Source organism: Epinephelus moara, chromosome 21, assembly GCF_006386435.1.
Source record: "Epinephelus moara isolate mb chromosome 21, YSFRI_EMoa_1.0, whole genome shotgun sequence".
NCBI lineage: Eukaryota > Metazoa > Chordata > Actinopteri > Perciformes > Serranidae > Epinephelus > Epinephelus moara.
The window spans coordinates 38,165,936-38,182,274 of NC_065526.1; the positions used below are offsets into that span (position 1 = coordinate 38,165,936).

A 16,339-nucleotide genomic window follows, 5' to 3' on the forward strand; every position below is an offset into this window, starting at 1 on the left:
ATATGAAGTGACTGATATCAAGATCTGTATAATGGATTGTAAAGAAATTCGTCAGGTTTTTATTTTGTAGACAATTGATCTGTATTTATAGCATGATGGGATGACAGCACAATGATGTGTGTGGTATCACTGGAAAGCTCTGCTCCTGCGCTTTCATGTGATATGCGTGGCATTTCTGTGCCATTCGCATTCGCGAGTAATCCATCCAACAGTAATGTGTGTGCAGAGCTGTATGAAAGCTCTGTTATTCATGATTTTAGTGTAAATTTATAATTTTTTTTCGCTGAGAAAACACTGGACTACCGACAAGTGCTTGATCTTGTCGGAAAGCTACGGTTCCGCTGTTTCACGTAATATGTGTGGCTTCTCGCTATGACACAAGGTCGCGGAGAAAATCCATAGAGAAGAACAGGTGTGAATTTGGACGCGCTATATGTCTGCTAATTTACCCCGCTCCTCTTTCTTTCTTTTTTTTTTAACAGGAAAACAACAGTTTAATGACTGAGCGGCTGAGCCAATCACATTTCAATAGCAACAAGGATCAGTTCAAATTGGGAGGGACCGCTCGTATCTCCCCTAATATGCAAAATATTAGATTGACCCAGTCTGACGTTACACTCTGTGCCACCTGCGGCTGCGAGGGCAAGCTGCTGCGGTCAACCGCGGCTGCGTTTTATGGGGTAAAAAACGTTCCGACCACCGGCCGGTTCGGCCTGGAACAGACCGGCCAGTCGGGAATAGCCTACTCCCGAACCTCCCTATGGCCAGCCCGCCCTTGATCACACTGATCCAGACCACTTTCTCCTGAGCAATAGTGTGGGCAGGTGAGCTGTGTTTCTCATCTGCAAGGCTACAGAACACTACTATTTAGTCGTATCTTGCGACCATGGAGCACCACTGCAACTTGCAAATATTATTAATATATAGACTGAAGAGCTGTTAGCTGGTTTCCAGTTTACAGTGAAAAAATCATTACATTTAACAGCACTGCAGTAACAGTTTAACTTAATGAGATTGACAATAGCATGAACAGAGAAAGCGTGTGTCTTTGTACCTGTAGGGTTCCAGACCGCTAGTCAGTCACATTTTGCAACCGTGGAGCACCAGTGTAACTCGCAAATACTATTAATATATAGACTGGAGAGTTGTTAGTGTGTTTCCAGCTCACAGTGGATAGATCCTCACGATTAAAGGTGCCTCTGCAACAGCTGAACTTTCTGCTAACATCTGACTCTTGATCACAAGCTTCAAAACATCAACACTTCTGGCCTGAGACAAGCTGAGTGTTTCAAAATAAAAGCACCAGTGATTTCATTTTGATTTTTCTAATAAGAATAATACTTAGAATAATATTTAATTCAACAGTATTTTAATTAACTTTATTATGACAGTGATTTATTTATTACAACATTACTTCATTTAACTTTATTATAACAGTACTTTAATTTGTTACAACAGCACTTTATTTAACTTTACTATGACAGTAGTTAATTTAATAATTTTGTATTTGAGTAGTACAGTATTTTGGAGGAAATTTTAAAATATTGCAATTTATATTGTGTATCATGATAAAGTCTAAAAATATAACAATTATTCTTAAGACATATTGCCCAGCCCTAGGTTAATGTTAAAAGTTTTTATCCCTTGGTGATCTCCTTTGTTTCTACAAAATCACCCATTTCACCACGATATAATTAACTGTTTTATCTGGAATACCTCACTCCATCATGAACTGCCTATTGTTGTACTCAGCTATTCTCAATTCACTGCATTCATTTACTTATATATTCCTTAGTAGTATTATCTATATTGTTAGTAGTCAAATGAACCTTCCATTTACAAAGAATTTGTTAAGTGTTATGGTCACTGTTGACAAGAAAAGAGCTTAGTAGCAATGTCCAGACTTGAGACTACATTGACTAATCTGTTATCATTTGCCCCTTGTTGAACGGTGGTGTCACAAGGTAAATTTCAATGCAAGTTTTTAATGTATGTTTTTATGTCTGATGCCCTAAATAGAGTTTAGGCACTCTACGGCCCCTTTAATACAAATTAAGGCATTATAGTTACATCAGCAAAGAAGCAAGCAGCTTATGCAAAGGAATTTGTAGACACATATAAAGACATAATTAGTAAGGAAAGAGATTTCACTTCATGTATATTGTTAAGTTATTAGTAGGGGTTCTATAGAATGCCCCAGGAATGAGTCCTAAAACCAGGAAATGAGCATTTTAGCATTTTCCTACTCCCTGTTCCCTAGTCTTGACGTGGGAACAGGGTTTTTAATTACATGAATGAAATAAGGCATGTGGTTAACACAAGCTGAAGAGACTTTCTTGTTTTGTTTTGCAACATAAAATGTGTCAGCTGGTTGCTAACAATGGCTAAATGAGACGACAGAATGTCATCACATTGAAAACAGTTTAACAGCCTTGTTGTGGGGATGTTAAGTCAAGTGACCATGGTGTAGTTCATTTATAGCCTAACATTAGCTTTTCACTGCTGGCGATTGCCTTTTGGCTTCAAAAATCATAGAAGTGGTGTTCATTTGTGAAGATTATCTTGCTAAAAAAAATGTGTACGTATCATTAACATTTGTTTACCATGGAGTGTATTTTTTAGCAGGAATCCAAAATTCAATGAAAAAAAATCCATAGGTTTTGTTGACGATGTAATCAGGGCAACGCTAACATCACATTGGTTGGGCGCACTCTGTTTTGCTTACTTCTTGCCCTATGGCCTGCTGGTGGGTTAATCTGGCCCTGCCAACCATATTTAAAAAAAAAACAACAACAAAAAAACTAAAAAATACACTGACTTGCCTGTTTATGAGGTACACCTACCTAAGACTAATGCCTTCTCAGTCAGATCTCATTGATATGAATGAGGTGGACAGACTGTTATAAACACCTGTTAGTAAAATACACTTAAACAGCAGCACAAACTATAGCCTCCCAACTTCATAAAGGCAAGATGGCAAAATTAACTGCAAACCTGTTGGATTAAACTGCCCTTGTTTTAATTGGTTGTAATAACATTAACTGAGTATATAAATATACATACCAAGACTATACAGTAGATTCCTGTTGCCTTTTTGCCTTTATCTGACATTGTACAAAGGAGAGACGTTGAAGGGACTGGTTATTAACCACATTCAACAAAGGTCAAACATCATACTGAGAGAAAGCATTCCAAAAATGCCTTTTGGAGCATATTACATGAAGGCTAATGTCACAAAGTCTTTTCTATGAATATGGAGAATGTTATATGGCTGATGTCAAGTGTGCCCTCAGCAGCTGAATGGAGGACACAGACAGGTCTGGTGGGAAAGTTGGATCTGTGAGGAAGCACAAAGAGAGGAGGTGATTAACTGGGCTTACACAGCTCATCAGCCCGCTCTGCTTCTTAACTCAGGCTGACCTCGTTTAAGTTTCATTTTACTACTGGAACCTCTGACTCTGCCTTCCTCACTCTTACAGTCATGCTGGTATTCTGTATTTCTTTCGCTGTGGTGGGCTCTTATCTTTAAGTCTCCATGTATTTTTTTATCCTGCTTTTGTTTATCCTCAGATTTTTCTTTATTCCAGGTGTCTGAGCTTTCTCTTCCATACCCTATGTCTGTCTTTTTTCTAGCCAATGCTGATCTTTATTCTTTCTCTCTTTAACCATAAACATTGTGTGGCTTAAGTAGTTTCAGTGCTCTCTCCCGTCAAAGATATCAGCTGAGAACTAAAGCAGGAAACCTTTCTCTACAATGTGTGATGAGACAGGCTCCACTGATTAAGCTCTAATGGACTGCACTGTCAACACCCAAGTTAAATTATCCAATTCAAAATGACAATTTTCTGCAGTTTTGGCCTCAGAAAAAAAACCTGTGTGGGATCTGGTCTCTCAACAAGATGTATTCTGAGGATTCAATTTCACCAGAGATTTCTTCCAACTTCTAGTTTCTTTAAGACGCTCAGACCAGTAATGTTGAGCCCAGTTCAGACCAAAGATCGTGACAAGAAGAAACCCTTTCAGAGAGTTGCAGAGAAAAGCTGCAACAGTGTGAACCGGCCGGTCTTAGCTCAACTCAAGCTGGCTGATGGTTACACCTGCAACTCAGCTGGTCCGATCACCAGCAGCAGGTTTTGGAACGCAAAGCATGTTTACTGTGTCAGCAGCCAATCAGCTAGTAGCAAAGTCAAAGTCAAGTCAAAATAACCGCAGACGGCATGCTCACTTGCTACGGCAGGTGCTCTGTCCCTGCCGAGTCCTCTGTTTTCATCCTCACGGTGTGCCATGTCAGATAGTGGGTCGCTCCTGCTGCTACCTGTATGTACTTATACCCCACACACACACATTCTCAGTGACTGATTAATTGGCACTGGTCATTTATATTATTGTGGCATATTTATTATGGATACAGTCCAGCGTTTTGTTTCTGTTTTTCACCGTTTCATCACAACTACAAATGCAACTGTAGCCAGTATCTCACTATCACTATCCTCATTCATATTTTAAGAAGCTACAAATTATTCTCAGCCACAGAATAAGCCTGAAAAGCTGGAAATCAGAACGGGGGTACAGAGATGTTGCTGTTGTTGCTGTTATTTGTTTTTTATTTCTTTGTTCATGCTCAGCATTATTAAAAAAAATGAGGGTCTCCCTCAATTGATTTCCTGAGTCTCAAATATTAAAGGTTTGAATTAATGAATAAATGAATGAATTTTGTCTTGGTAGAAATAATGAGTTGAAACAACTAAGGAAATGCCTTAATGGATGTTCTATGTGGTGGCTTATCTTTTCATGGAGACAGCATGTTTTCTCTTGGATTGTCTTGTCTTGTGGGTTAGAACTCATGTTTGATGAAAATATACCACACTGTAGATCAGTCAACAAATAAAATGTCAAATGAAGCTGTCAACATCCTGTGGTGATAATAATTCAGTTGCACAATAGGCCCAATAATTCAGTTCAGTGGACATCGGACCAACATTTATCAGCACAATCTCCAGTCATGTGGATGTGGGGTATCTACTGTACTGTGTGACTGCAGAAGAATGTGTATGTGTGTATGTGTGTGTGTGTGTGTGTGTGTGTGTGTGTGTGTGTGTGTGTGTGTGTGTGTGTCCATTTATCCTCTTGGTTAACTCTATAAGAATTCCCAGAGGAGCAGCAAATGTAGGTCATCTCCAGTTGAACACTTTGAAAATAACGACAACCCTAATACCAAACAGCCGACACCAAGTCCCCTGTGGCATCCACTCTGGTATGTTCTCATCTGAATACCACGCATGAAGACAGCCTTTTTTTGGCTTTCACAAGATTATCTCTGTGAGATTTCTGCTCCATTGTTATAGCGCGCAGCAGAGTGCAGTTATGCACGTAACTGCAACCCGAAGCGTTTTATAATTCTTTCTCCTGTTATGTGTGTGACTGCATGATGTTGTATTGCGCTGTGAGTACTGTCAAATTGCCTCTGAGCACACAGCAGTACTGTGGCTGATCTTGTGTAGACACTAGACATGGAGTAAAATTAAAAGAGTGACTGGCTTATTCCCCAAAGGGATCTCTGCAGTAAGAAGAGTTATCTACTCATGTAATCTACAGAGCTGCAGTCCAGATTAAAAAGAAAACAATAACACAATGAGGGTTGAACTGGTCCCTGTTAAATCAGTGGCCTACATTGTTTCAGGAGGAAACCTGGTTGTCTTCTTCAATCAGTGCTTCTCTGGCTTTAGCACACAAGTCTTACACATTTGCATACACGCTATGGCTATACCTGACTCAGAATTATGTCAGTCAAATCAGATTTGGCTATTGAATATAAATATTTGACAATTCATTTTTTTTCTTTCCATATTAAGTTTTCAAGTTTGAATGGGCTCAGTGAGACATTCACCTTGACAGCAACATCCATGTAATATAGTAAAAAAGCTAACTACTGAAAAAAAAAAAAAAAAAATCAATACAGCATAGTACTGAAAACATTTGCGATACTGTATCAATACATGGACATCAAGTATCAGACTATATATATAATCTATATAATTTTTGCAAATACATATTTTAATACAACTTCTGGTACTAGAATAATAAAACCAATTGCTTTTTCAGTGCTGAATTTTTTTTCCTGGTGAGGTCAATAGGACTTGGATACACATGCAATTTGCAAGCAGAGTCTTATGAGATTAAAATACTCTACGAACATGAGGGCTCACCTCACATTCCAGTATCTAGAGATAGCATTAGCCACTGACAGCCAAGCTAGTGCTAAACTTGCTCCACCGAAAACTCATCCATCACTGGACATACTTAGCTTGACAAAACTACCATCCCACTCTGAGAAAGCTAAGAAAATAACACAGTCCATTATGTACTTCATGTGCAAACATCTGCATCCATACAGTGTTGTTGAAAATGAAAGCTTTTGCTACATGCTAAAAACACCGGAACCCGGGTATATGACTCTGCCCCGACAATTTTTCACCAAAAAATCCATACTCGAGCTCAACAGAGAAGTGAAGAATAAAGTTGAGGAGTCTTTGAGTACAGCGGGAAGGGTGGCATTAACTAGTGACACCTTGACTTCAAGGTCTCACAGAGAACTGGCGACTGCTGTCTCACATTCTCCAAACTAGAGCAGTACATGAAAGTCACACCGGAGCAAACACTGCAGACCTCCTGCAAAATGTAGCACAAGAATGGGGGATTGCTGACAAAAACCTTGCTGCTGCTACTGACAACGCTTCCAACATGGGTGTTACCATTCTGTTAGCAGGATACCTGCATGTGAAGTGTTTTGCTCACGTGCTTAATCTGGCCTGGCAGAGGGCATTAAATCTGCCAACAGTTCAGTTTGTCAGGTGTATGCTGCATTTCCTATGGTTTTTATGACTGTATTAGTCAGTCTGTCTGCTTTGCATCACGTTTGGCTGTAATAAAAATGATTAAAGTCAGATGATTAGACTGAAAACTTTATCTTATGAGGTAAAACAGATTTTGGCAAAGTTTTACCTTAGGGAAATAATTTGCAGTTGGAAAAAAGGTAATAAATCACAGTACATCACAATATATTTTATCGCAATACTCAGCATATCGCAATACATTTAAAATCACAATAATATCATATCATGACCTATGTATCATGATAATATCGTATTATGAGTCCTCAGATGATTTCCACCCCCACTAACTACCCTAACAATGGATCAGAAGTACAACAACATTTTTGATGGCACTAGATATCAAACTAAAGCCAGAGACTGTGTCATACTAAGTTGCTGTGAGCTGTTAATTCACCACTTCCACACCACTTGAGAAAGAAGATAATGTCCTCTTGTCACCTGACGGTGCAGTCTCTCCTCCTCTGTGCCACTACAACACGTCTGTACCAAAGAATAGTGTGAAAGTCAAGAGTGCTTACTCTGCAGCAAAATCTAGGGAAAAAAACTCCCCCAGAAGTACACTGCACAGTACACTGACTAGCACAAATAAAAACTAAAATAATGGGCAGCCCTACCACACACAGACATGTTTTGTATGAAAAATTGTTTGCTGTTAAAAACACTTTTTCTTCTTTTATTTCTTTTGGAGTACTTCACCACTGACTGCAGACTATATAGGTATTTGAAATCTGTCAGTGTAAATTATTTGGTATTGATACTTTTCTGCAAACAAGAGCTTGTGAAGCAACATTCACAATACAGCACAGGATGCAAACAGTCTCCTCCAAAAGACAGAAATTAAATCTTTTTTTTGCAGCTCCTTGATGACTAATTTCTTCAAAGAGTTGTTGGTACATATTGTAGTATTAAAATGTTATATTTGAACATTAGAACATCCATGTTTGGAATGATGCAGGTGGCAAATGTGACTAACAGTCCATCTCATGAGACTCCACAGACAGAAATCACTTGAAAATGGAGGCCAGATAATTGTCAGCTCTCTCATGAGAACTAGGAAGCTGATTCATTTGGCTCATCATATTATCACAGATCTGAGTACTATTATCAGGCTAAAGCTGCAGCCTGCCTGTTACTCATAATGAGCAGCCAATGATGTAACAGCCCACCAAAAAAGAAAAGAAAGTAAAATACATTTATTTTATCAACTGATTGAAGGTATCCCTGATTCAAACTGACATTAGTTATCATCGTCCTGTGAAACCAATGAATTGAAGGCTTTTATGGTTCTTGATGCACAAGTTATGCATTGGGTGAATCTTGTAAATGTGCTTGAGACATGGTAGCAGTATAAAGAAAGTGAAAAGTGCACAGTGAATACAGGAGATTCCAGACTGACTGTTTAGTCATGGGACAGTTCTGGGGCAGTTCTGAGATTTGACAGTGACTGTTTTGTGGAATAAAAAGGTCACAGCTTTGTTCAGCTGTGCAGCCCTGAATGGTTGGCAGAGCTGACTTTTTAAATTGAGCTCACTGGCCACATTTATCAAAACCAAGCCTCAACTTTTTGAGAAGGAAATCAGTGACAGCAATAGTGCACACTTCCCAACTGTGTGAGAAATGAAATACCAACACTTCAGTGAATATGGGGAAATATGTAACTGTATTCATATCACATGGACATGTTCTTAAACCCTTTCTCTGTTTATGTGGAAGGAGTATTCAACGGGAAGCCCTTAGAGGCTTCAGTTCCCCATCTATGTTCACGTCAAAGCCAAGAGACTCCATTGACAAAAAAGTCATTTTAGCACTAAACACTGGAGCTATTGGTTTACCCCTGCTATGATCAGTTAAGCCCCATTTTCACCAGGCGGGCTGCTAAAGTTCACTTCAGTTCACGTGTTTTCTGTTTCCACTGTGAAAAGTTGTGGATGGTACCTATGGAGCTGTTCCTTACCGTCCCCTTTTTTGGTCACCCCTGTCCTAGAAACACTGCAGTTCGTTTATTGGTCAGTATCAGACAGTTACTCTTGCTCAGGGCTGAGCTGTGTCTGGTTTTGAGGCTTATGTAACAGCTGTTCATACTGTGGCAAGTCTTACATATATGTTTTGCTGCCTCTCGCAGCAGCTCTGAGAAAAAAATAATTTAATTCACTGGGCCGATTGCCTGTAACTTTTAAGATGGAATATTACTCAGTGCATGAGTTAAAGGGAATCCATTGACAAGTCCATTAGTTGTTATTGTCTCTCTTGGACAACATACACTTTAATTAATGAGTAGATCTTCAAGCGTTTAAAAATATATATTAATTTCGACCGTATTACAACACTAAATCCCTGTGCTTGTCTGAGAAGGACTAAATGCACAAACCCGTTATTTATAAATATCCCATTAAATGAGAGTCTCACTCTTGTCTGTTCTATTTTGTTCTTAAAATGTTGGTGTGCAACCCCGTTCTGTGGATGACAAATGAGATGCAGACTTTAATTTGTGTCATCGGTAATGAGGAAATACAGCCATTGCTGGACAGAGCAGTGAGTGACAACAACCCGCCCACATTTAAGAGTCCTGCTTGTGGTGGAAATGCTAAATGGACCTAAGGTCTAGGTACCATGTCTGAAGGGTTACTTTTGGTTCCAAAGATACTATACTGAAAGTTTTTGGTGGAAACATAGCTTCAGTTAGTTCAGTTTATTGTGTGACTTGGTGAATCCATACTAATCCTTTTAAATGCCAAAGTCACACAATAACACAAATAAAATAACTGATCGAGGCAGCGGAAGACCAGCAGCTCCTGTGTTTAGCAATCAGTCTTTTCTCATAGGAGTCTGCCTTTGAAAAGAGAGCGATATAACAGCTTCCTTTTCCCATTGGAAATCACTGTCTGACATTAAAGTAACAAAAATATTCTGAATACAGCCACTATTGGCTTTTTTTTAGTTGGGACTGTTTTTAGATGGCTGAAATACATTTTGCTGCTGCCTCCATCCACAGCAGTACATTGCTTAGTGTCTATGTCGGACTCCAGCCTGCTTCTCCAAACTGGTGACATGCTGACTGACATCTACTGTAGGTAAAACACTGATTATGGACAAGTACCCCATATAACCCTACTTCAAAAAATCAGAACTATCCCTTTAAATAAAAAGGCTCATGGCCCAGGACTCTACTTTTTTGTCTCCATGTAGACCCTGGTATTAAACGTTTGGACATACCTGTGTTAATAGCAGAAAAGACATATACAAAAGACATTCAGAACATCCATTCCTGCCTTCTAGTGGCCTACCTGTGCTGCTCTGGATGGTCCTGACGGTGGTGGCAGATGTGCGTGGTGGGGAGGATGGCAGCAAGAGCAGTGGTCTCCCTCCCTCTCCTTCCTCCTCCCCTGCACAGCCCTGGTCAATTGCCCGGACATAGCTGTGGCTTCGCATCCGAAAGCATCCTGGCATAGGCAGGGTGTCCATGGTGTCCATGCTGTCCATGGCAGCCTCCATGGCCTGGGCCTGCATCTCACTGTAGACTTGTTCACACACCTGTTCGATCTGCCCGTTCACCTCCACCTCACTCAGCTGGAGGAGGAGAGGAAAGGACATCAGAGAGGGTGCAAGCAGAGAGAGAAGAGGGGAGAAACAGGGAACAATGAAAAGGATGGACACTGGGGAAACTACCAGATACCAGAAAACAGTATACAACACTATTGTTGGTCAAAGTTTGAGCTGCAAGAAATACTTTTATTAGGGCTTAATTGCTGGTTTAATTCCTCTGTGGGACGTCTATCACTTTGCTTTGGGTCTGTAAAAATGCTGTTTGAAAGAGGAAACGTTTTCAGGTTCCACTCTGGATGCAGAGCTTGATTGAGACCTCACTAAGGCAGCTTTCCAAATAGTTCAGTACGGTCTTGTTCCCTGAGGATCTTCACTATAGACAGGTCTGCAGTGCAGCTGGGGGTGGAGCCTGTTGTCACCCCAGGGTGGCAGGCTCAATGCAGAGTCTGGGAGGGGCTTGATGCTGTCACAGTGGGCAGGGCTTGCTGTTGTTACAGGGGGCAGAGCTCACTGTTCCAGTCAGATCTGGGCTGGAACTGCCATACATAAGCCACTTTTACACTGTCCCGTTTTTCCACCTCAATGTTCTATATGGAAGGTATAATCACTGAATGAGGGGACAGCATTGTCTTGCCTTTAAGCCTGCATTGGAGATAGTAACTGTGCCGAAATTACCTCTGTATAAACAGCACATCAGGCAGCATAGGATCATGGAAAGGACGGATGTGATGTTTTGACAACATGTTATGCATGTGACCCACCACGGGTGATTTAAAAAGTAGCAGTTTGCAGCTAACTCAAAGAAGTGACAATGAGATTTAGGAGCTCCTTAACCTCCGAGCAGAGGACAAGATCAGCTGCCATATGACAGAGGTGGTAAATGATCGTTATTGTCATGTTAATGCCATTGTTATTGTTTATAAAACACTGCTGATGCGTGGTGGTGTCACACCAGAGGCCGATGCTGTTGTGCTAAATTTCATGCCTGTCACGGCTCTTTTGCTTCCACAATGCTGGCATGCTGTCTAAAATCACACACTGGAGTGGCATGATGTACTGTTGTTTGGTTCTTCGCTCTGCATGGTGATACAGTGTGTACAGTAGGTGTTGTTTGGTAGAAAGAAAATAGTTCCTCATGAAACTGCTCTCAACAGGTCTCAACAGACACTCGAGACGGCGCGAGATCTAAACATTAATGGTGTCCCCCTCAGCTGAACTTAAATGTTAGCTAGCGTCATGATGCTAGGTGAGCTGGCAGTAGATGCTTGCCTCCTTCTGGTGGATAAAGCAGGTGTCCCACTTACAAGGCTGTTGCCGCAGCAGCCCAGGTTCGAGTCCAGCCTGTGGCCCTTGGCTGCATGTCATCCCCTTTCACACTTGGCTGTTCTGTCCATTAAAGGCAAAATGCCCAAAAAATATCTTTGAAAAAAAAGATGCTTGCCTCCTTCTGTCATCTAGTTCCATTATACTGAAGAGAAGGCAGACATCTCTATGGCCGATATCTCCAACACTCCGCAACTCACATCAAAACTATCTAGACTGATAAATAACACTATAGTAACAGGAAAAATACGTGGTTTTGATTTGGGGTTGAACTGTGCCTTTAAACTTTTGCCAAATCCTGTAGTAAGTGCGGCAAATGCATATCTCCTCTCCAGAAAAGCTTAACATGCAGTTGATTGTTATTCTTTTAGCGAAAGTATACCCTTCAGTTTGTTTAATATTGACCAATAGCGGCTTCAACAGAAAATTTCACATCAGCTGCAGACATTTTGGTTGTTTTCAAAAATGCCTCAACAGGGCTACACTTTCTGGTCTTCATCTCAAATAGCCTCATATTAGATAAACAGTTGTGACTGGCTCTGCACATCTCAAGACGCTGGAAATCTGTCCAAAGCAGAGGGAGACCAGACGCATCTGTCACAGCCAATCAAATATGAGCCCACAGACTTGTCTGGTTCCCAGGCAAGGAACAAATACCTGCTGCCTTCAGATGGCTGTTAAGAGAGTCACCAGAGTAAAAAAAAGGCCATCAATACAGTAGCACTAACTGTCATGACAGACAGAGCTTTAGTCTGCATAGCTGGCATTAATGCCATAACCACTGGCTGAAAATCAGCTTTATCATGTTGTAGAATAAAGTTATTGTTGCTGTCACAACAATTAACTCAATCACACATATTACCAAACTTATTCATGTTTGATGAACATTTCTGTTCCAGGAAACTATTTCAGCAAATAGAAATTATAGAACAGCATCATAAACTGCTAAACAGACTCATCTGACTGAAAAAAAACAAACAAAAATTACTAATTGACAGTTTTCTCCTGGTACCCATTTAGTAGGATGCAAAATTATTATGTGTAAAATTATCAGAGACTGTAGATGAAAGATACGCATCATTCCTGTTGCTGTGTGATGACTGCATGTGTTTCAACTACTCAGAAAAGACTTAAAGGGATTGTTTAGATTTTTTGAAGTGGGGTTGTATGGGGTACTTATTCATAGTCTGTAGATGTAAGATGGCTCGCCCCCCAGTTTGGAGAAGCAGGCTGGAGTCTGATATAGAAGCTAAGCAATGTGCTGCTGTGGGGGGTCAGCAACAAAAACTATTTTAGCCACCTAAAAAAATCAATATCAGTTTAAGTGAATGCTATACTGAGAGTATTTTTACTGCTTTACCTCTCTGTCAGACAGTACTTTCTGACAGGAAAGCTGTTAACCCTTTCAATTCCCCATATATGCTCTCGTCAAAGCCACCCGATTCCTGAACCTCAGAGCTGTCAGTCTACCACTGCTTCGATCACTTAGTTAGTTTTTGTCATTGTGTTACTTTAGTGAACCCGTCCGTACCCTTTTTATCACCAAAGTCACACAATAACACAAACAAAATAACTGATCGAGGCAGTGGTGAAAATCATTGTCTGACATTAGGGTGAAGCAGTGAAGATACTCTCAATATAACTTACATTTAAACTAATAATATTTTTTTTAGGTGGGACTCTTTTTATGTGGCTGAAATATGATTTGTTGCTTATCCTGTCCACAGCAGTACATTGTTTAGCTTCCATGTCAGACTCCAGCCTGCTTCTCCAAACTAGGGGCACACTGACTGACATATACTGTATGTAATATACAGTCTATGGTACCCCATACAGCCCCACTTCAAAAAACACTGAATTGTCCCTTAAAAAAGTTGTTGTGGGAAACTCACTCATCAAACATCAGTATCCACACTCCATTGGACTATGCTCATGTCGATGATATTATTGGCAAGACTCAATAACATAAATAAATTAATACATATTGTGGCACATAACAATCTTCAAAAAACAAACAAACAAACAAACAAACAAACAAACAAACAAAAAAACAATGTAAGGCAAACAGAATTTTTTTTTTAGAATTTTAGAGAGACAACTAAAGCCATGAAAATTGCCCTGCATCTGTGATAAGAGGATGTCTGAGGAAGTTTTTAACTCAAATGCAATTTCAAGCCAAAATGAGCACCAAAATTACATTATGCCATCTAATCAGCATAAATACCACCTCATATGCCCTGCTCCCAAAAAAGAAGTTTAGACAGAGGAAAACTGCATAATCCGCCATCTAAATCCGCCATCTATAACTTCCATCCACACAGGATTTTCTGTAACTACCATCCAGCCAGGATTTTCTATAACTACCATCCAGTCAGCTTTTTCAAACTCAAGATAATGTTTCTAACTACATCATCTTTCCACCATCCAAATCTATTATTTTTCAGGTTCATGTAAAGTAGATACCATCTCTTACCATCTCTCTGTCTTCAACACAGACACATACACATCCCATCCCACATTATTGGGGTCTATTTGTAATTTTTATCCCCTATTCTTTTTGTTTTCCAATCACTAAGCTTACTTAAATCGAAAACGAATTGAATGGCTCTCAACTGCAAGACAAAAGCATATTGTGGCAAGTTGTTAAATTGGGGTTTTATGGTTGGGTCCATGCAGAGAAGGACATTAAAAAGGTTAATAGAGGCAGTTCAGTATGGTAATGGTAATTAGGGACAGTTCAGGATGAGTAATGCAAGTGGAGGTTCAAGGTAAGGTTAAGGTGGGACAAATGAAGGCTTATTGGGCACAGCTTAATTTTATGTGCTGTAGCTTTGAGGGAATGCTTAAACCATCCATAATAGGTGCAGACTGCTGCAGTGGGCTTATTTAGTAAAGTAATGTTTATTCCAGAGTTACCAAAATGGTAGCAACACAGAGTTTTCATTTTAAGAAATTATTACCGCAAAACATGGATGAACAAAACTTATATTTTGATCATGGCCATTATATAAGCCAGGTAATCACGTCTAAAGTGTAAAGCTAAGAAAAATAACTGTAGAAGTAGCCATCAGTGCTGTGTGCAGTTTCTTCAATAACCATGTGCTCATGAATTATCTCCTACATAACTAACATTAAGTGAGATAAATTCAAAGAGGAATAAAATAGAAAAACATGTGATGCATTGTCACTTCTTCTGGCATAATTCTGTTTTGTTTTTTTTTAATTGTCAATGAGTCCCATCAAAAGACCCAAACCAACAATGTACTAGTTTCACAGAGGGCTGGGCAACATGAAGAGAATCTAATTTCACAATATTTTTCACCAAATACCTCTACTGATATTGTGGGGATATTTTAAGGTTGACTATTGCTGCTTTTATAAAATATTTACACAACTAGAATTATCACGCTGGGGTTGTATGCCTCCATGCACCAGTCAAGTTGCACTTATAGTTTACATCCATGTCTGTGAAAACATAGATGCTTCACACATATCTTCCCCGGGCAGCACAGAAGATCTATACAGTCAGCACAGTTTCAAGGTGGAGACCCAAGATTAGTGTCACCAATTCAGTATTGGACCAAAAGGCATAACAAGATTTGATAAATAATTATCAGTCATATGGATATAACAACTAAGTGGATAAAGACAAATAACAGAACTGTTAGAACAGTCTGCTAGGTTGAGAAAATCACAGCACCTTACTGTAATACAGCCTTTCAAAAGATAAACTTACAATTTGACCATATCAAATATACATAGATATAGATATCAAGTATCATATCACAATATCAATTTAATATCCACATATATCCTAGCCCATGTTTCATTTTAAAAAAGGCTCAGTAACTCCCTGAATTAATTTTTACGAAACACTAAAAACACTACTACAATAGGAGTTAATGGAGCATTTGTTAGGCACTATCCACATTAATACACATTTGGTGCCCTAGTGAGTATTTGTGGCAGCAGGATGTGGGACTGAGTTAAAATAAAGCATGTGTTCATGGTAATGAAGGAACATGTCACTCAGTGCAACAGAGTGGCTCATTGATATGTTTATAACAACAACAATGCTCCGTGACATATGAGACACACAATACATACTAGCAGATACATTCAGTGTTGGTTTGGGTCTGCACATGGGATTTGGTGACAAGAAGAAAAATATTACCAGACATATCCTTTAACAAACACTTGTAATGTGATGGATGAATTTGTGGAGTTGGAAACATGACTCTCATCTTCCAGTCAAGCCCTTAAAGTGCAGACATGCTGGTGGTGCGCTGTGCACAGACCTGCACTCAGATAGAATTTGAAATAATTTTCAAGCAGTTAAGGGTGCACTGTTTTTCAACCAGGACTGCATGTGTCCTATCACATCCTGTCATGATAGGCATAACCAGGTGTGGGGTGGTGTCTTGAAAGATGGGTGTCCTTTGATCTCTGCTAGCTACTATGACTTTTAATTACTGTATACTCAACCATTGTTTGTTAAATGTATCAAAGACAGAGACTCTCTTTAGGCTTGTTGCTGTTTTAGGCTGGGTTCAGACAGACACCAGCACTGCATGAAAAAC

The 16,339-nt window shown here is 39.7% G+C and overlaps 1 protein-coding gene across 1 annotated transcript in view; it reads right to left on the minus strand.

The window, feature by feature from the left end:
* LOC126382503 (disks large-associated protein 1-like) overlaps window positions 1-16,339 on the minus strand; it is a 98,330-nt gene that overhangs the window by 15,718 nt on the left and 66,273 nt on the right. The window contains exons 5-6 of the mRNA XM_050032400.1: window positions 10,178-10,460; window positions 3,288-3,337 (exon numbers count right to left, since the gene is read on the minus strand). Of these exons, the coding sequence (XP_049888357.1) occupies window positions 3,288-3,337; window positions 10,178-10,460 (333 nt within the window). The remainder of the gene's footprint in view (window positions 1-3,287; window positions 3,338-10,177; window positions 10,461-16,339) is intronic.